The 22,220-nt window shown below is 43.9% G+C and overlaps 1 protein-coding gene across 1 annotated transcript in view; it reads left to right on the top strand.

Annotated features, from left to right (window-relative positions):
• Positions 1–22,220, top strand: part of SLC39A12 (solute carrier family 39 member 12) — a 49,168-nt gene that overhangs the window by 13,998 nt on the left and 12,950 nt on the right. The window contains exons 5-7 of the mRNA XM_083189328.1: positions 253–433; positions 2,663–2,835; positions 7,233–7,400. Coding sequence (XP_083045454.1) covers positions 253–433; positions 2,663–2,835; positions 7,233–7,400 — 522 coding nt within the window. The remainder of the gene's footprint in view (positions 1–252; positions 434–2,662; positions 2,836–7,232; positions 7,401–22,220) is intronic.

Here is a 22,220-nt window from a genome sequence, read left to right as displayed (position 1 = left end):
TCCTGATCCACCCGTTGGGTGCACCTCTCCTGCACTGCTCTGAAACAGGCTGCTGTAAGTAAAACTGCGGGGGCTGGTCTGGGGAGGGAGTCAATCCCAGGTCTCCCATGAATCCCAAGATTGAGCATTTTTCAATCCCAAATCCCAGGTTTGAAAAAAATGCCCCGGAATTGGCATCCCTAGGCGGAACTCTATTGCTAAGGTGTCCGCATTAGGAAAGTGGTTTTCTTGAAAATGTTCCTGTATTTTTAGGGCCAGCCATGTTTTACTGCATACGAGCTTGTGAAGACCTTTCTGCGTAACAGTCGCTCTCCAGTTTCTCAGGAGCACTTCAAGCAAATCAGCCCAGCCATTATTCATCAGCTTCTGTCTTGCACATGCCCAGAAGAGGACCACACAAGTACTCAACTCCCACCTCCCACCACTCTCGAAAGTGAGTCATAGCCTTGTACCTGCAGCATAATGGAGATATATGGGTTCAGCGACCTGGAATTCATTCATTCATTTGTGTTATACGAAATATTTGCAGCTATCGGCAAAAATGGGTGTTTTTGGCAATATGCCACAAACACTTATTGATATGGGCTGCAAATATTGTTGAACAACCGATGTCTAAATTGTGTATACAGTATACTGTATACTGTAAATATATTTTGCTCTGTAAGATCACCATTGAAATGTGAATCTAATTCACATACAGTATATCAGATTTTAAATTACCAGAGTGTAAATTGTGTACCTCAGTTGCATATTGATTTGGTTGTGAAAAAATGCAAATTACACCCCAACTTCCAAGATTAACTTTTCCATACTTGCCTATACTCTTGGAATGATCGGAGACTCATAAGATTGTGAACCATGGGCCTGATTCTGGTTCACTTGCAAAAGCAAATTCTCTCTTTAATGGGCAAAACCATGAGCACTACAGGGGGAGGGGGGCAGATGTAACATGTGCAGAGAGAGTTACATTTGGGTGGGGTTTGTACATCAAACTGAAATCTATATTGCAGTGTAAAAATAAATCAGCCAGTATTTACCCTGCACAGAAACAAAATAACACCCAAATCTAACTCTTGCTGCACATGTTACATCTGCCCCACCTGAAGTGCATATGGTTTTGTCCATTAGAGAGAGAATTTGCTTTTGGGAGTGAACCAGAATCAGGCCCTGTGTATGTATGATTACCAGTGGCGGCTCCAGAGGATGGGCTGCAGCACAGTTCAAAATTCAAAAAGGGGAGAAAGACCAACTGCCAGAGAGTCAGTTCGGAAAGGCATCTGGTGACAGTTTGCGTGGCTCCCTATTTGAATGTTGAATAGTACTGCTGCCCCTCCTCTGGAGTTTCCCCTTGCTATTACTGTTGGGTGGCTTTAATATTCCATCTTTGCTAAGTTCAGGAAAAAGATAGACTATTTGTAGAACACAGTGCTAGAACTTGTTATGACAAAGGGCCCTGATATGTTTTTCAAGCTTATTTCCATAACAGAATACCTCACATCTTGTGATTTTAAAAAATGTGGGGAGGGTGGTTTGTGGTAGGGATGGTCAACCACCATTGATCATTCGAAATCATCGATGGTTCATGGCCAATGTTGAATAATTTTGCCATCGATGGGGGAGAACCAGATGGTTTCCCTTCATCGATGGAACAGCAAAACGATGTTTTGCTTCTTTTTGTTTTCAAAGTGCAGAGAAACGGAGCATAGCTGCACCCCCCCCAACACCCGCGAAGCCCCGACACCCTCGTTTTGATTGGCCCACAGGCAAATCAATCAAACACAATTGATGACCATCGATATGTAAAAATATTGATGGTCATCCATCGCATAGTTTAGCACTATCGATGGCCAGTTGCAGAATTGCCATCAATGGCAACCATCAATGGCAACGATGGCCAACCCTAGTTTGTGGTCAACGAAGAAAAAGGTCTAAATTTGGAAACGAATAAAAATGTTTAAAAAAAATATATGATGAATCATTTTCAAAATTGCCATCACCTGGGGTTCAGGCCTTCTACTAATGACTTGTCCATACACATAATGAGTGTCCATTACACTCTGGTAGTGCCCAGGGAGCATATTACGCAAAGAGAATATGAGTGTGAGCCTTTTTTTTTCGTGTTTCATTTCCGTATTTCAATTTGTTATCACCATTTTGCTTATTGTGACCGATTGTGACGTTAATGTCTTTATAATAATATTCTGACTTTGTCAAATAATGGAAGTATTCAATAATGTGCCGTTTTTTTCCAGGTAGCTGGAAAAAAAACAACACTAATTTGACCATGGGTATTCAATTTCTGGCGTTCTAACCCATTTTTGAATTACTGATCCGCATTGTTTTTTTGACCAGTGAAAAAATTGTCACGCGCATTAAACAGGGCAAATGTACTGTAATTCTACCTTGAAATGGATGATTTTTTTGTCAAATTTATTTGTACCAGATATATCTTTTCATATCGGTACATTTATGCAGGAATTGTTTGCTTTGTAGTAACGTATTAAATTACACTCACATCCTAACTGCCATGTTACAGGCTGTGTTTGAAAAAAGTCAGTAAGGAGCTGATTGGCTGGACGTTTATCTCTCCTTATCACCCTTGCATTTATCTCTTGTTAAGGCTTAATACAATTGCCCCATTGTGTGTTGTAATGTTTCTTAGGGTACGGGTACAGCACAATTGCTGTGCTACTGCTGACACTGGGATCCATGCTTGGTGCTACTCTTATCATCTTCAGTTCTTGTGAGGAGAGCTACAAACTCATCTTACAGCTGTTTGTGGGACTGGCTGTTGGGACTCTCTCTGGTGATGCCTTGTTGCACCTTATTCCTCAGGTAATACCCATTTTATAAAATGCTTGACATTATTAACCACTTGAGTGGTATGCCCGGAAATGTTCCGGTCTCAGCTGCGCTGCCGCAGCGGGCTGTCCCGGAAAATTTCCAGGGCATACCACTATGTAGTAGGGGCACGCCAGTGGTGCCTCTAGCGGAGCACCACTGGCGCACCACCTTTAGTGCCCCCCTCCGTTACCACCCCCCTCCTGTTGGTCCCCCCCGAGTCCCTCCAATCCGGCATACCCGCCGGAGCTCTCCCGCCGCCAATATCCATACTGTAGTGATGTAAGCGCCAGGCTCGGGGATGTTCGGGACGGCTCTGGGGGACTCGGATTTCTGGCACCCGAGTCCTCCCGAGCCACTGCAAAACATCCCGAGCCTGCCACCTGTGTGATGACTGACCGGCGGCTGGGACAGCGGCGGCAGGAGAGCTCCGGCAAACTAACGCCAGAGCGAAGGTGAGGGGGGACGGCTTCCTATGATCACCCACCCCTCACCCACCGCTGATGGGTGGGGGGGTTTTGATGCGTCCACCGCCGCCGGGTCACTCCAGGGGGAGGGACTCTCCCGGGCGGCCATTGACAGCGGGGGCTCAGGAAGCGCTGCTCTGCTATGATGGTGCCATCGGACACACAGCGTGTGAGGGGAGAAGCTTGTGCTGATATTGTGAGACAGCGCAAGTTCAGTGTCCCCACGCACTGTGTGTCCGATGGCACCATCATAGCAAAGCAGCACTTCCTGAGCCCCCGCTGTCAATCACCCGGGAGAGTTCCTGCACAGCGCCGTCGGGGATTTCTGGTCAGCACCACCGCTCACCCGCTCTACGGTGGGGGTGGCGTAGGGGTGCGGGCGCTGCTGCAGCTCACCTCACCTGGCTCCAGGGTGGGAAGGGGGGAACACTGTGACCTGCTCCGTACCAAGTGCCGCCCTCCAGTGGCCGGCGTCCTAGGCAAATGCCTAAAGCTGCCTAGTGGTGGCGCCGGCCCTGGGTAGACAGTAGACTAAATGCATTGTCCTCAAATTATGCTTTATTTAATTTAATTTATTGCTAATAATCTCATTAATAATGGATTTAGTAAAGCTAAAAGCAAGTAGTTTCCTGTCTGGCATGTTTCAACGTAAGAGGAGCAAATACATTTATAGTGTTTTTGTGCAGGGCAAGTACAGGTTGCTTTTGCATGTAGCCCTCAAATGTTAGCTTTATTTCTACACTGCAATTGAGATTTTGGGGGTAGATGTATGAAGCTGGTGATAAAGTACCAGGCACTTTATCACTTCTCCTCCCTTATCACTGCTTCATACATCTACCCCTCAGTTTGAACACACCCCACCCAAAATCTAAACCTCTCTGTACATGTTACATCTGCCCCACCTGCAGTGCATCATGGTTTTCCCATTTGTGTGTTTTTTGTGTTTTTGCTTTACTAACAAAGCTGAAGCACTTAAATCAGGGGTGGCCGAACCGGTCCTCGAGATCTACTAATGGTTCAGGTTTTCCAGGTTACCTAGCTGGTGCACAGCTGTAGTCATTACTAACTGTCACATTTTCAAACCTGCTGCATTCATTCCTACTATAGATCCACAGGTTGCCTGAAAAACATGAACTGATCTTAAAGACAGGTTTGGCCACCCCTGACTTAGATAGATAGGTAATTGACATAAGGGGCGTGAGTTTTAATGAGATGCGAAAATGTGATTTTTGCGTTTTTTGCACAAAAACGTCCGAAATCGCCCATTTTCAGAAAAGTTCGCACTTTCTGAAAGTGCGATTTTTAGTAGTGCCGGAACTCGCATCCAGATGTTTTCCCATTGAAAAGTATACAATTCGCATATTTAATGAGATGCGGATTCGGGAAAATGTGTCTAAAAAACGCAAAACATTTAGAGCAGGTTGTGACTGTCGAATAGGCCAGACCCCTGCACAGATCATTACGATCTGTGCATGGTCCTGTGTTAAAAAATGTGTTAAACTGTTTTTTGGGGGAAAAAAGTGGCGTGGGGTCCCCCTCCTGAGCATAACCAGCCCCAAGCTCATTGAGCTGGACCTGGTTCCAAAAATACGGTTGACAGCAAGCATAGGGGTCCCCCGTATTTCTGAAACTAGCCCCGGACTCTTGGACCAGTCCTTGTTCTAAAAATACGGGGGACAAAAAATCTGGGGGTCCCCCATATTTTGAAACCAGCACTGGGCACCAACAGCCCACGGTGTCATGCCACAGCCGGGGGACACTTTTTATATAAGGTCCCCGGCCGATACATGAGCACCGTGGCTGGTCAGCCTTGGACGGGGTACCTGGAGAAGTGGGGACCCCCCCAATAAAGGCACCCCTCCCCCAGGCTTCACCCGTCCAGGGCTGAAGCCTGGAGCTGTCACCGGCGTCTGTGGCCAGTGGACGCTGGCCTGATAGGGTTAATTCTCACATACATAACATTGCTTTATGCAGGAGAACTACAAGTGCCAGCAGACCTCCTCCGCATGCTGGGACTTGGAGAACCACAAGTCCCAGCATGTGGGGCATTAATGGGGCCGCTGGGACTTTTAGTCCACCTGTAGTCCTCCAGGTACCCCGTCCAAGGCTGACCAGCCACTGTGCTCATGGTATGGCCGAGGGATCTTATATAAAAAGAGTCCCCCGGCTGTGGCATGACACCGTGGGCTGTTGAAGCTCGGTGCTGGTTTCAAAATACGGGGGACCCCCAGATTTTTTGAGCCCAGGGCTGGTTATGCTCAGGAGGGGGGACCTCACTCCGTTTGTTTCAAAAAAAATTATAAACAAAAAATCGCACATTACCTCAAATTCGCACATAATCATGCCTAAAAGTCGCACATTTTCATGCCTAAAAATCGCCCATTATCGCACTCAATCGCACTTTTCTTCCCGGAATACGCACCTCATTAAATATGCAAATTTGCGGCAGAAATGCGATATTAAAAATGTGCGATAATGGGCGATTCTGAAAGTGTAAAAAAAACACATTCTATTAAATGTCACCCAAGGTATATAGTAAGATATATAATAATAATAATAATAATAATAATAATAATTATAATAATAATAGTACATTCCAAAAAGGCATAGGCGCATTATACATGGTAATATTATTAGGTATTTATGACATAACATCAAGTGCTGCAAAGTGGGGTGAGGCTTTAAATTCTCCTGGTGGACAAATTGTGTCAAGTGTAATGGAAATACAGATGAATCATGCCTTGTCCTTGCTGGCGATCCGCCAGCAGCATGCTGCTGGCGGATCGCCAGCAACACGGCGCCGCTATCTGACTGTGACGCGCGTGCGTCCCCCACGCACGCGCGTCACAGTATCCGGGCGACGGGAAGGCGATGCGGACGCATTACTGTCCGCCTCCCGCTCGAGGGGCGGGGGGGGGGACCCGAGGAGGCTACGGGGGGGGGTGCGGTCGCCCAGTGTGGGCACCGGGCGACCGAGGGCAGCACCTCATGCGCGCGCGTCCCCTTCCGGCATACAGATGGCGGCGGGGCAGGGGATGGCGATGGCGACGCCATCGCCATCCCCTGCAAAGATGAATCCCGCTACATCTGTAGCACAGTTGTATAATTGGGGGTTTATAAATGAGCCTTTATAACCATGCTTATAGAATATAATCTTGCCACCAGAAGCCACACCCGAGCTGTCTCAGAAAAGACTTCAGGTGACATTTAATAGGATGTGAAAATGTGATTTTTGCGATGTTTTTGGCAAAAAATTCCCGAATTTGCCACAAAATCGCACATTCTGAAAGTGCGATTTTATATAGCGCCGGAACTCGCATCCAGATGTTTTCCCATTGAAAAGTATACAATTCGCATATTTAATGAGATGCAAAATCAGGAAAATGTGTCTAAAATTAGCCACATATGTAGACCAGGTTCTGACAGGCGAATTGGCCAGAACCCTGCACAGATTATTGAGATCTGTGCATGGTCCTGTCTTTTTTTTTTTTTTTAACACATTTTCATGCCTAAATATCGCACACTTTCATGACTAAAATTCGCACATTATTGCACTTATTCGCACTTTTCTACCCAGAATACGCACCTCATTAAATATGCAAATTCGCTGCAAAAAAAATGCGATTTAAAAAGTGCGATAATGGGCGAATTTGAAAGTGTCTAAAAATAGCATTCTATTAAATGTCACCCCTCATCTCTGGTGGAAGTTGACCTTTCCTACAGTCACATGTTGTGGGGGAGGGTGGGGGGGTGCGTAATGCAACGTGGGCTTTATGACTTACTGTACTTTATCTATTTTTTAATGAGGATTCAATAGAATAAACTAATGAAAATGTAAAATATTCATTTAGGAAATTATCTAATATGAAGATTTAGAGTTTATTTTTATAACACATTTTTCTCTGCACAATCATAATTTTCTAGGTCCTAGGCATCCATGAAAATATTTCCCATGACCATCATGGAGAAGGTGGAGAACTGTACTTAGAGGAAAAACAATATTTATGGAAGATAATGGTGGTGATTGGCGGCATTCATGGGTTTTTCCTCATCAACAAACTTTGCTTTCTTCTTGTTTCGTCTACGAGACAGGTATGGAGATATTTATTGTATCTTGTTTTTATATATATGTTCTGTCTTAATAAAATGTTTTCATTGAGGGATCCAGATGTTCAATGTTATAACATTCCCATTACGTTAATTTATGTTCCCACCTTCCCTTCTAGTTGCTTCTTTCTACAATGATAGAAGCAATATAGTGATGTCTGGAATAACCAACATTAATTTAAGTGACAATATTTATGGCTTACACATTACAAATGTGTGTTACTCAACACGATGTGTAACAAATATGCCAGTTTCATTGCCAACAGGCATCAGAATGTTTATAGAAATAACCCGCCTCACACAAACCAACAATAACAAAGTGAAGAAACCATACCACCCAACATTATCATGAAACAATTCTGGACACCGGAAAAGGGGCTTGGTCTTTGATAACGGGCATAAATGCAGGAATGCCCGGGATTTGCGCACCTCCTGTTTCCATCACTATGGGGCATGGCCAGCCCCCCACCACTGCTGATCTGTGCCAGGGTTGCTAGTTTGAAAACAATCTGGGTGGGATTCAGGGCTTCATGTACCCCTTTTTCCTAGATTCAGGGAATACCAAATTTTTGCAGCTAGCCCTTACGGGCGTTTTAAGGAAAGTAGCCGCAAATAGTTTGATAAATGTGCACCATTCACTTTTTCTTCTACTCATGTGCGGTCATCGCGACCAGGGCCGCCGAGAGGGAGGGGAGCAGGTGCCAGGCTTGCTGGAGGGGCCTGTCAGGGGCTCTGGTCTGACACCGCCCCTTCCCCCTCCATTCCTCCCGGGCAGCACACTCCTACAGCATTTGCTGTGCTGACAGCAGGCTCAGCATGAGCATCTCACTGACATTGTGAGAGCTCATGCTGAGCCTGCTGTCAGCTCGTACATGCTGCACGTGCTGCTGAGGGGGGTGACAATAACACCCCCCCCCCTCGACTGTAAAGTATTTTTTCATCCCGCTAATCATTTTGTGGGTGTTGCCTAACCACGGGAGTTGGTCATGCCTCCCGCAATTGGGCCACGCCCCAAAAATTTTACCGAGGCCCAGCATACCTCTCGGCTGCCCTGATCGCGACCCCCATGCACATGGGCAATTTTTGATGGAGGGTTTGTGGGGAACCCTGCCAGAGATACATACCATAATCTTTAGCCCATAGGCTACAACAGATAACAGTGGGGGTGCATATTGGGAATGCTTTGTGGTTTGCATTCCCGATATTGATCAATAGGGCAGCATCGCATCCCCCATAGAAACCTGTGGAGGATGCAGCAGTGAGCAGCAATGGAGAGGTTGCAGCAGGTATCAGAGATATTTGCGGCATACCGCTTCTTATTACATTGAAAGGGATACCTATTATTTGCAGCTTGCAAATAGGGGCAAATAGTTTGATAAATGGGCACCATTCTCTCTTTCTAATTTTTTGCTTTCTTTTGTTTTTTCTTTTAACTTACTTTTGCTTTCTTTCTCTTTCATAAAATATTATGCGTTCTTGCTGTTTCTATTGCTTTTTTCTTTCCTTATTTTATTTCTTTCCATTTCTTTCTTTAATAAGTATTTTCATTTTTCTTGTTTTTTTTCTTTTTCTTTTTGTTCTTTTCCTTATATCTTTCTTCTATATTTTTTCTTTCTTTCGATTCTTCCTTTATTTTTCCTTTTATCCTTTGCTTTCTTATTCTTTATTTCTTTAGTTATTTCTTTTGCATACTTTTTTTCATTTTTTTCTTTTTAGTTATTTATTATTTCTTTATTTATTTTCTTTCTCTAAATATTATGTGTTCTTTCTATTTCTATTGCTTTTTTCTTTTTTTCTTTCTTTATTTTTCATTTGTTTTTCTTTCTTATTTCTTTTTGTTTATTTCCTTATATCTTTGTTCTATTTTTTTCTTTCTTTCTTTTGAGTTCCCCTTGTTTTTCTTTCTTTATACTTTTGTCTTTTACTTTCTTATTCTTTATTTCTTTTGATTTCTTTTTTTTTTGCTTTTTTATTTTGCTATCTTTTTTATTTATTTTCTTTATTTGTTTATTTTCTCTGCGTTATTTCTGTTTCTATTGCTTTTTTCTTTCCTTTTTTGCTTTCTTTCTTTCTTTCTTTTAATTTTTTTTTTTTTTTGTTTATTTCCTTATATCTTTCTTCTGTATTGTTTTCTTTCTTTCTTTTGATTTTTCCTTTATTTTTCTTTCTTTTGCCTTTTTTCTAGTGCTTTCTTTTTCTTAATTTCTTTCTTTTGTTTTCTTTTTCTTTGTTTCTTTCTATTTTTTAATTTCTTTTAAATTCTTAGTTTTCTTTCTCTATTTTTCATCTCCTCTTTCATTCTTTTTTTATCTTATTTCCTCTTGTTTTCTCTCTCTCTCTCTCTCTCTCTCTCTCTCTCTCTCTCTCTCTCTCTCTCTCTCTCTCTCTCTCTCTCTCACATTGCATGTATCACCCAGCACCCCCAGGGACAAAGGCTGGAAAGTAGCTGGGCCTTCTACATATACTGTACATGGTCATTGCAACTGCCATGCACAGGAACCATTCCTGGGGAAACCCTGCCAGAACTGCATCCCATGTTCTGTAGCCCATAGGCGGGGGCCAATAGAATAAATACTTTGCATTCCTGATATTAGTAATTCAGGCAGCATTGTATACGGTACTTGTGTAATATCTGGGCGCCCGATATTTTTATTGCATGCTTTAACCTAAGGCATGCGATGAGATGCGATGGGACCCGATTTTCGGGGTTAAAAGACGTTTTTAATACAACGTCTAAAATCGGTCACATCGCATGCCATTATAATGGCATGCGATGCGATGTGACGTGACCGACCCGATTTTGCCATTGGACCCAATGTTATATTGTATACATTGAATACATGTTAAGTAATCTGCGTCCCCTCGCGGGGCTCGCTGCACTCGTCATGCTTTGGGCTCGGTGGCTCGCTGCACTTGCCGCACTATATAAAATCAACTCCACGCCGACGTGGATAGTGGGGGTATGAAAAGGTCAGAGGACGCGTACCGCCGCCCCTCGCGGGCTCACTGCGCTCGCCATGCTTCGGGTTGCCGTTGATCGTGGCATGGCGTTAACAATGGGGGGGCATTTGACATAGTAATTACCCATCAGGGTGGGTATACAATTAAAAATGGGGTCTGGGGGGCATTTAACATTGGGTCCAATGTAAAATCGTGTCTCAGGGACCATTTAACATTGGTTCCAATGTAAAAATCGGGTTGAATCGGTCACATCGCATCGCATGCGATGCGACCGATTTTTCCGACCCGCTGAAAAAATCGGGCGCCCAGATATTACACAAGTACCTTGTATACCTGCACTGCAGGTGGGGCAGATGTAGCATGTGCAGAGAGAGTTAGATTTGGGTGAGTTATTTTGTGTCTGTGTAAGGTAAATACGGGCTGCATTATTTTTACACTGCAATTTAGATTTCAGTTTCAACACACCCCACCCAAATTTAACTCTCTCTGCACGTTACATCTGCCCCACCTGCAGTGCAAATGGTTTTGCCAATTTTGAAAACAAATTTGTACTGCAGTCAGATCTGAATAAGGGCCCTAGGGGGGTGCCTGTGAGTGTCAGTGAAGGGGGTTGCAAAAAGTATCGGAGATACCCGGTGTGAACCCCTTCTTATATTCAGGAGATGCAATACCTAATATTTGTGGCTAGCTCATACATAGATTCTCTCTTACTCTGTTGCTCTATTTTTCTTTTTTTGTTTTATTTCTTTTACTTTTTTCTTTCATTATCTTTCATCTTTTTCTTGCTTGTTTTCCTTTCTTTTCTTTTTCTCTCTTTGGGTGGGATGTACTAAAGGGAAGATGCGGTAAGCAGGGGTTTTACCGCATTTTCCTATGTGCCAATACCCATCCGCCCCGTCTTTGCCTGGCAGGGTATCGCCACCCAGAGGGCTTCTATCGCCGTCCGCGCCCCCCCCCCCCTCCTTTGATCTCCTCCTCCCCCAGCAGGTGTCACAGCCGGGAGGACATCCGGCTGCAGGGGGGAGGAGGAGACGCAGGGGGACACTGGCAGCCGCCGGGATGTGACGGAGACCCCCGCAGACCACATCACAGATATCGCGGGGGTCTCCGTCACCGCAACCCGATGCTAGCCGCATATGTTAGTACATATGTGGCAGCATCGCGGCGGCTGTCAGGCGAAGGGCGGCGATGTATATTAATGTATATTAATGTATATTATACATGTCTATAGCTATAATTTATCAAAACATAGAAGCATATCATTTTATGACATACTGTATGAGCTCATATAGTCTGCCTTTTTTCACCTTTTGGCAAGCTCAACCCTACCTGCAGGGATATTCTTTTACCTGCATTTGGTGATTGCGGGAAATATGCTTACTTAGGACTTTCTAAATATCCCCAAAACAATGACTGTGCCATGGCTTAACAGGGATATTGTTTCCCAGAATGTATCCCTGTTTTCCACCGAAAACAGGGCTGTTGCAGCTGAAAACACACAGGTTTCACCAGTACTGCAAGTATGATGGTGTGGGGTGGTAGACCTTACCTTTAAGAAATACGGTGATGGCAGCCCATACCATCAGCCTAAGTTCCAGCACACCAGGGGTTCAGAGTCCCTTCACCCTTCCAAATATGCCCATATCTGTAGAAGACAGACACTAGTGGTCCTAATTGATTTTTAGTGTCTGTCAGGGGAGCACAGGGTGCCCAGGGCTACTGGAAGTGCATATACTGGGAGTACTGATGCGCAGTATGCGCCTACCCCTTGGCATGTTACGCCTAGGCAGCAAGCATGTACCCCTACTTCCCATGGCAAGGAGCATGCAAACCCTGAGCAAGGAGCATGTAACCCTCTGCCTTGCAAGGAGCATGTAACACCCAGACAAGGAGCATGAAACACCAAAGCAAGGAGCATGTAATCCCTGACAATGAGCATGTAGGGTGATAAGTCCTACTGGGGCATTATGTTTAATCGACACTGGTGGCGGCATTATGCATGTAAGTCACACTATAGGGGATATTATGTGTGTAAGTGGCACTGCAGGGAGCATTATGTGTGTAAGCAGCATTAAAATGCCATGGGTGAGGGGGCACAAAATGTATAATTATGTCATTGCGTGTATAGCTTTACCTGGAAGTGCCGGGAATGCTGGTGCCACCAGGAGAAAAAAAAAAGCTACATCTTTTGCCATGAAACCCCTGTCAGCGAGTAATTAGAAGCCTTATAGTAGGGCATAATATTTAATAGGCATTACTGTGTGTGGTATAATATGAAATAGGCATTACAGTGTGTGGTATAATATGTATTAGGCATTATAAAGTGAATTAATCATTACAGGGTGTGGTATAATGTTTAATAAGCATTACAGTGTGTGGCGTAATGGGCAGTACAGTGTACATCAAAATGTGGCCATGTCCCTATTGTCTTGTATCCACTCCCCTAGTTTTGTGTGATCATGTCCCTTATGACATGTGACCATGCCTATTTTTTGCACATGCTATCAGTACCTCCTTATTAAAATTTCTACTTGCACCACTGGATTTCACTTTCAGGAGAGCTCATTATTTTTATTGGGCGATCCAAATAGGATAGCCCGATTATAAAAACATTGGTAAAACCTCGGAATAAAGTCATTGGTAAAACCTCGGAATAAAGTAAGAAAACCTCCTGATGTTTTATCGGGTATAATTTAAGAATTACGGATCAACGGGGAGGATATCCCCATTGACCCGTAATTCTTAAATTTTTTGTATGGATATTATTATTATTACTATTATTATTGTTATTATTACAGGTTGAGCATCCCTTATCCAAATATCCGTTATCCAATTTATTCCAAAAACCATAGTCTCCAAAATGTACTTTTTCTTTTCTAAAAAACCTTTTGGGTACATCTGTAACTGGCACTACTGGGGCAATAACATGTAACTGGCACTTAATCTGTGCAAGGACATGATTGCTTGGCTTTCAAATTCAGTGCCTGAGAGAGGACACAAACTTTGTTTCATTTTTTTTAAATCTTATTTCATGCACAAATAAAATATATTTGTGTGTATATCATATGTTTGATGTGCTTATACATCATAAATGCAAGATACCTCTTTCAAATATAAAAATATTCCAAAATACGGAACAATCCGTTATGCAAAATTCTTCTAGTCCCGAGCATTTTGGATAAGGATACTCAACCTCTATTATTATTATTATTATTATTACATTTTATTTGTAAAGTGGTACGCAGCACCGTACATATAGCACACATTAACAAGCGGCCCTCCAGATGTTAATGAACTACACATCCCAGCATGCCTTGCATCAGTTTCACCTTGGCCAAATAGCAAAACTAAGGGAAGGCATGCTGGGATGTGTAGTTCACCAACATCTGGAGGGCCGCTTGTTGCCCACCCCTACATTAGAACAATACAGGGTGACACAGAACTGATATCCTTATTTCTGTCTGTCTGTCTGTTGGTCTATCTATCTATCTATCTATCTATCTATCTATTTATCTATCTATCTATCTATCTATCTATCTATCTATCTATCTATCTATCTATCTATCTATCTATCAATCACAGCCTGTGTGCATTTGTATCTGTCTGTCTGTCTGTCTGTCTATCTATGAGGAGGCAGGGATCACTACTTTTATCCTTGTTCTCCATTTGCAATTCATTTTTTATTGGAATAATTTTTAAATGATAATCTGTGGTAAATAAATTTACATAGTTTTATATATTTTTTTTATATGTTTTTACTCTTCATTGGCTCTCTTTCCAGATTTTATATATATTTATAGTATATTCTTTGAAATAGCTTTTTTCTACTAAGTGTGATATCGGGTCTTTTATACAAACAAAGCTTTTCTTTAGTATCAATCTCTTTCCCTGTCGGAAGTATCAACACATCTTGAATCCCCCCTTAGTCTGGAAATGAATGCTTGTTGATGAAATGTATTTCCTCTGAAAATTCTCATTTCGCTGGACTTTTAATACACTGTGGCCTTCACACACAGAAGTACAATTACTGCAAGCCCCAGTGGTCAGTGCACACCCCCAATGTAGTTTTGTTTCGTTAGAAGTACGAATAACATGCCAAAAAGATGCTAAACATGGTAGTTCGTAAAGGCCCACGGAGCTATATGGTGCTATTTTGTGCAATTAGAGCAAAATTATATGCAGACACATCTTCCAAGCCTATTGAAAATGAAGGAACCCTTCGCTTTATTTATATATTTATAATTTATTTCCAGTTATTTATATAGCGCACACATATTCCACAGTGCGTCACAGATAATATTGTACACACACATTTATTCTACAGATAATTTTTGCTGGGAGCCAATTAACCTACCAGTATATTTTTGGATTGTGGGAGGAAACCGCAGAACTCGGAGGTAAACCCCCGCAAGCATGGGGAGGAGATACAAACTCTACACTTTTAGGGCCATGGTGGGAATCAAACTCATGACCTCAGTGCTTTGAGGCAGTAATGACAAAAGGTCAACATGAACTAGATTGACACAAGCAAAAGGTTGGATGTGGAACAGGTTGACACACTTCACCGCTCCTAATCGGAGTCCACTATGATGGTAAAGTATGAAAAAGTTCCTGAAAATTAAAAAAATCGGAAAAAAATCATGTCAACCTTTTCACGTGGTGGTCATAGCCATGTTGACCTTTTGCTTGTGTCAACATTTTGCCAATGTGGACCCAGTGCATGTTGACCTTTTGTCAAGATCATCCTTGTGCATGTCGACCTTTTGGTGTCAGCCTATTGACTGTTGACCTAAAGACTGATGACCTATCAGGATCCCCCTTGCTATTCTGGCTATAAGATTGGTATTTCCTGGGTCTTGCTCAGTAACCTTCATGGTAAAGCCTTAAGCATACTTGGACCAGGAAAAAAGTGTCTGTCCAGAGCAGTGATTTTCAACCTCTTTCAACTTGCGGCCCACCAAACAAGATTTTAAAATTGCCAAGGTACATCATACCCCCACAGGGACAAACACATTGCCTCTATAGGAAAACAAACAAACCCATTGGCCCCATATAAAAAAACAATCACACTGGTCCCAGCAAACAAAAATAAAAAACATTGACCTCACATGAAGTTGAACTGGTGGTGGTGGTTATAAACTAGTGTGGACATCTCTAGCTCTGGTGGCACACTTGAGAACAGCTTTAGGCACACTGATTGAAGAACGCTTGTTTAGAGCTATGCTGGCATTTTGTCCATGTGCCAAAGTGCATGTGCGTCGCCCATTCAGAGACTCTATTTAAGAACAACTCTTAGAGACTGACACTTTGCCAGGCGAATGAGCTCATGGTCCTAATCCTGCTCATCTGACTTGGGACTGTCTCCTGGCCAGAGGTGGAGCTGCAGCACAGTTCAAAATTTAAATAGGGGAGTCACACCAACTGCCAGTGAATCAGTTTGGAATGACAGTTGGTGTTAATTGGTGTGTCTCCCTATTTTGAATTTTGAAATGTGCTGCAACCCCTCCTCTGGAGCCTCCACTGCTCCTGACCTTACATCTGGTTTGCAAATGGAAACCTCCACAAACTGATATGGGTCTTCCTGAGGATGCTCTTGACTCCTTTCCAGGTCCCTACTGTTCTAGGGCCCTCTAAGCAGGGACAGGTGATGATCACACAAACAGAGCAGCGAGGCAGCATTCTCTACATGCCACCATTCTAGAGCCAGACAGTGAATGGTTGTCAGCATGCTGATTGGTGGATGGATTGAGCATGTAGAGAGACAGACCGGGATGGAAGAGGGGCAAGTTCTAAATTTGTTTTTAATTGGTGCCCATTAATTGGAGTGAAGGGTCCCTGTGCATTGCCTTGCCCAGGGCCTACAATACCATTGAGATGGTTCTAGAACCTAGCACAGCTGTACTGATATGGGGCAGCCCTGTAGTACAAATAAAAAAATTGAATTGTCCACCAAAGCAGTCCAATATAACAACCCCCCTTAATAGTGTCCCCTTAATAGTAGCTTTAGTAGTTGTACCTTCAATAGTTCCCCTTTAGTATAGTTTCCCCCACAGTAGTTTCCCCTTAGTAGTTGTAAATATTTTTGACCACCAGTAGTTCCCCCTTAGTAGTTGTACCTTCAGTAGTTCCCCCTTAGTTGTTGTACCTTCAGTAGTTCCCCCTCAGTATAGTTTCCCCCACAGTAGTTACCCCTTAGTAGTTGTACATATTTTCGCCCACCAGTAGTTCTCCCTTAGTAGTTGTACCTTGGCCTTTACTAGTTTCCTGCTCAGTAGTTCCCCCTTAGAAGATGTACCTGTTTCCCCATCAGTATGTCCCCCTTAAGCAGCCCCCATTAAGTTAGGCAGTCTCCGTTAGTTCCCCCATTAGTTTGGCCTACCTTAGTTTGTCCCCATTAATGTTATTTTGTCCCCATAGCAGGTCCCTTTCTGCAGACAGCATGGACACATCCGTGCTGTCTGAAATTCACATGGTTATATAGAGTCCTGGTCTCATGACAATCCGACAGCAGGAATATGACGTTCGGCCTTGTTATCGACTCAGATTATCGCCGGGACGGAAGCGAGCCGCGCGAAAAATGCCTCGGATCAGGTAAGTTCAGGTGCGTTCCGATCGCTAGGATCCGAACACGCTCATGCCTAGAATACAGGTGAGTGCTGACAAAGATGCCAGTCCACCCTACTGAAGTCCCCGCTCTACCCCTCTGATCATTCATGGGGCCAACAGTCAGACCTTACTGCACGTCTGCATGCGGAGTAGTGGTCTCATGAGGGTGGAGTGGCATTGCCAGTGTGACAGTATTTCTCGCACCAGGAGCAGGACATAGAACATAGCATTGCCAGGTCTTCCCAAATTTGAATATGGGCCTGGCATTGTCGTGTTCTGCCTATGGTATGAGATCCTCTCCTAGATTTATAGGATGAATGTATCCTGTATAATGAATCCTACTAGTAGATTATTTCTTTGTTCTTCTTACACAACTGAGAATATCCACCGTAAGCAGAAAAGCATGACTTTCATATGGTTGTTTACCTGTACGCGTTGTGTTAGGTTTACATGCATTTTCTATTGCATAATTTATAATAATACACTTGAGCTCATTTAAGGATTACAGAGGCATAACTTTGCAGTTCTTTTGTTTATTTTATGGAGCTCTTGCGTGTTGTAATCTCTTAACCTAGCACTGTACTCCGTTCTATGCTATAATAACTAACTCACCATGAGGTCTTTTAATGCTTCCAAACAAAACATGATTTACGACACAGAATTCTAGTTTGCTTTGTTCTTTACTTCCTCTAACCTAGAATGCAATAAACAAATGTGTATTAGCTTAATGTAGAATTGCCTTTTGGATTTTAATAAATCTTCTCATGCTGTAAGCCCGAGTGTTTTAGCTACGCTGATTATTTGAGGAGGAATGTAGGTCTCTTCTGTCCACAGAACACAGCAGATTTCTATGTTACTAGATCCTACAATCACACTTACTATAGAACAAGTACACTATACTGTATGGACTTTATTTAATATACAGCTGTTAGGGGAACCTTCCTGCTCTTCGTCTAACTCTCGGCATGTGGTCTTCTGATCCTCTCACAGTAACCACTATGGCAAATACACACCCCAAGCTTTGGTCTTCAGGAAATCGGGACCTGATGCACAGTATTGTGTATTATTCAAATTATGCCACATGTTAGTGGCACTCATACACATGAGGCTAGGTAGAGCCCCTTATACACATGATGCCATGTAGAGCCCCTTATACACATGATGCCATGTAGAGCCCCTTATACACATGATGCCAGGTAGAGTCACTTATACATATGATGCCAGGTAGAGTCACTTAAACATATGATGCCAGGTAGAGCCCCTTATGCAAATAATGCCAGGTAGAGCCCCTTATGCACATGAGGCAGAGCCCCTTACACATATGATGCCAGGTAGAGCCCCTTATACACATAATGCCAGGTAGAGCCCCTTATACACATGATGCTGAGTAGAGCCCCTTACAGAGAGAGAGAGAGTGTGTGTATCTCCATCCCACATTCTGTAGACGACAACCCTATATAACATTTATATTAATGGTTTCTTCGCCAAACCAGCAGCATCCACCATCCATCTCCTACACCCCTAACTTCAGTATCACTCAACAGGACATCACAAGGAGGTGCAGACCACATGGGGACCATGCGATAACTCTCCCCTACACAAGACTGCCTTATGTATTCAGCAGACAATGCTGCATCTGGTGGATGGCGTCAATCATGATGCGCTTAATCTGGGGACCAGTCACAAGCGAGGTGGCTGCAGACTGTGTGCCCACAGCAAAAATATGCGGTGTGCAAGGCATCATGCGGTGTGCAAGGCATCATGGGTAGCACCCTTGTTAAAAACCTGGAGAGATGTACTAGCCTTGGAGAGTGATAACGTGGAGAGATATAACAGTCAGGTATAAGCCAATTAGCACGCACCTGTCATGTTACAGGCTGTATTGAAAAATAACAGCTAGTATCTGATTGGTTGGTAGTTTATCTCTCTATCACTCACCAAGGCTTAGTATATCTGCCTTGTTTCTATTATAACTGAGTTGTATATAGAGCCACTACAAAATGTATACGGGTCCCCTATATTTAAGAAACCAGCACTAGGCTCCTGGTTCCAAAAATATGGGGGCAAAAAAAACTAGTGGTCCCCCCGTATTTTAGAACCAGCACCGGGCTCCAATAGCCAGCTTTGTGTTGCCACAGCAGGGGGACACTTTTTATACACGGTCCCCCGGCCATACCATGACCACGGTGGCTGGTCAGCCTTGGACGAGGTCTGTGGGTGAGTCAGAACCCCCCATTAAAGGGGGTCCCCCATCCAGGGCTGATGCCTGGGGCTGTCCTTGGCATCCCAGGGCGGTGGACGCCGGGCTATGTGGAAATATTGATTCAAACAAATTGCTTAATAAAGATGAACTACAAGACTCAGCATGCAGTATGCAAGTTCACCTGTAAAAAGAATGTGAAAATAACACACACAGACACCCAGAACAGTATAAGTTTTTTAGCACACATTTTACACCATGAGATCTCACATACTGTACATACCTGCTCCAGCGCTGTGTCCTCTTTCCCTCTACCGCCTGTTTAATAGCGGAGATGGGAATCAACGTAGACGGGGATCTCTGTGACATTACAGCCATGGTGGTCATGGTACGGTGGGGGACTTGTACTGGCTGTTGGAGCCGGGTGCTGGTTCCAAAATACGGGGGAGCCCCAGTATTTTTGTTTGCAGTATTTTTGGAACCAGGAGCCTGGAGTTAAAGAGCCTGGTGATGGCTTCTTAAATACGGGGGACCCCTACACATTTTGTCCCCTGTAATTTTGAAACCAGGACCAGTTCAATGAGTCCGTGGCTTTATTCTGAGTAGGGGAGACCCTTTTTTTTTTTGGACAGTTCTGTCAAATTCATCTATTTATTTGTGATTATTGGTAACATTTTCCAAAAATCACACCCTATTACATTTGCGAGTTGTATACTTTATAATGGGAAAACATCTGGATGCGAATTGAAGAGTGAGAAAAAATCGACAAGTCCAAATTTTACCACAATTTGCATCCTATTACATGAGCAATTTTCAGAAAATGTGCAAAATCTGACTTACATATCACCCATGATTTAGTTAACAGTGACTTAGGCATAGGCGAACGTAGGGGGTTCTGGTTGCCAAATTATGACAATAGCAATGGTATATAATATGATTACCAGACCTGCCGCCATATCATGCATTGTAAGGGGCATAGTAGAGCTGCTGCAAATGCTCAGTGGTAGCAGCTTTTACCAGGATGGCTGTGTATGAATTTGAGTCCACAATCAGTGTACTGGACCAGAGAGTAGCTACCAGGAAGAAGGGAAAGGAGCCTTTTCATGAGGTGGGAGAATGTGTGCTTTGAAAGTGCAGTACTGCTTTTATTATGTTTGTATTTTTTTTTTCATATGGTATGTTTAACCTTTTCCTGACAACTTATTTATTTTATTTAAAAGTTTGATAAAACCTATAATATAGTACAGACATATACTGTATAGTGTTAAATATTAATACTGTATTCCATACAGTATCAATCCGAATCAGAATCACTTTATTGACAAGTATATCAGTGCACAATACACAATACAAAATGAATTTGGTTCCGATAACCACTATATGGGATGCGGTTAATTCCAGGCGGTCGGAATCCCGGCGTTCAAAATCCCGACGCTGGAATCCCGACCGCCGAAATCCCGAAACTTTCTCCCTCTGTGGGTGTCCACGACACCCATAGAGGGAGAATAAATTAGTGTGCCGAGCATAGCGAGGCACCGGGCCCGCTGTGTGGCGGGAGCAGCGAGCCCGCAAGGGGGGTCAATCCACGTCCCCCCCTTGTCGGGATTTCGGCGGTCGGGATTCCAGTGTCGGGATTTTGAACGCCGGGATTCCGACCGCCGGGATTCTATACCGTATCCCCACTATATTTCATATAGTATCTAGTGTATAAAAGACTAGTGGCCTTTTTACCTAGACCCCTAAGTCCCAGATTTGTGACACTATGGGGGTTATTCAGGTTGATTCGCAAGGCTGCAAATTCGCAGCCTTGCGAGTCCACCAAACCCCGCCCGGCAAACGACCGCCCCCTGCCGCCCCCTCAAAGTGCGGCTTCGCCCGAACAGCTGCGTATGGATGTTTTGCATAAACATCCATTCGCATGGCTCGGGTAACCGCTCACATCTTTCGATGGTCACCGACCATCGAATGATGTATAGCGTGCACGCATATAAAAGTGACTTTTCAGTTGTGGATATATGCGTGCACGCTGGTGTGGATATGGCCGGGCAGCTGACATCTGGTGATGTCAGCTACCCGCCCCCCACACCCGCGTCACTGCCTCATTACCATGAGAATGCCCAGCGTTCTCATGGGAACGCCCATGGAACGCTGGGCGTTCCCATATGGTAATGGGGCAGCCCGGCGCCCCCCGCCCATCTCCGCCCCCCACCATACGCCTGCACATGCGCAGATACCCGCCTGCGCAAGCGTAGATGCACAACAATGCACGCAGTACTGATTTGATCTGAATCAGGCCCTATAAGTGAGAGATTTGATAAGAAATCAGTTTTTTTAAAGCGGCAGTCATTTACATTGCAAAACCAGTTTGATTTTGCCATGTAAATGATTGCCGCTTTAAAAAAAACTGGAGTTTTCTTACCAAATCTCTCACTGTCTGAATCTCTCATCCTATTAAATGTCACCCTATATTGCTGCAGTCTACATTAAGTGCCCCACACAATCTACCAAAACCCACTATACAGTATACGCATCCATAATCCATAAACACCACATAACTACACAAAGTTTTGTCCAACAAACACACTTTACATTATGCCGTATATCCCATGCCGGGACTCATCAGACTGCGACACGCGTCCCAGTCACTCGGCGGCTGGGCGTCTCCACTTCAGGAAAACGGGCAGGGTTAGGGGGACACGGGGGAGCAGTGGGGACCGGGGTGGTGGCTGCGGGGAGGTCCGTCGGAACGGGGCGCGCGCGCCCCCTTTCGACAGCGGGTGGGGACTGGCGATAGAATCGCCAGCCCTGCAAGCATGAGAGGGGCTCCATCTGTATATCCTGATAGCTTATTAGTTCCCATATTCTAAGCTCCCTCTTCATCATCTGCACGATGCCATATTTCTACCTGATTCTCGCTCATCATCTTCCATGGGTGCAGATCCGCCATTCACTGCCAAAGTCCTAATCCCTTTCCTAGATGTTATAATAATCACATATACAGTAGTTGCTGCACAACGTTGTGATTGAGCAATGGGGCC

Source organism: Crinia signifera, chromosome 5 (assembly GCF_055691185.1).
Source record: "Crinia signifera chromosome 5, ASM5569118v1, whole genome shotgun sequence".
NCBI classification, from domain to species: domain Eukaryota; kingdom Metazoa; phylum Chordata; class Amphibia; order Anura; family Myobatrachidae; genus Crinia; species Crinia signifera.
Note: the sequence above shows the minus strand (reverse complement) of the source record. Positions and strands in the feature narration are given on the sequence as shown.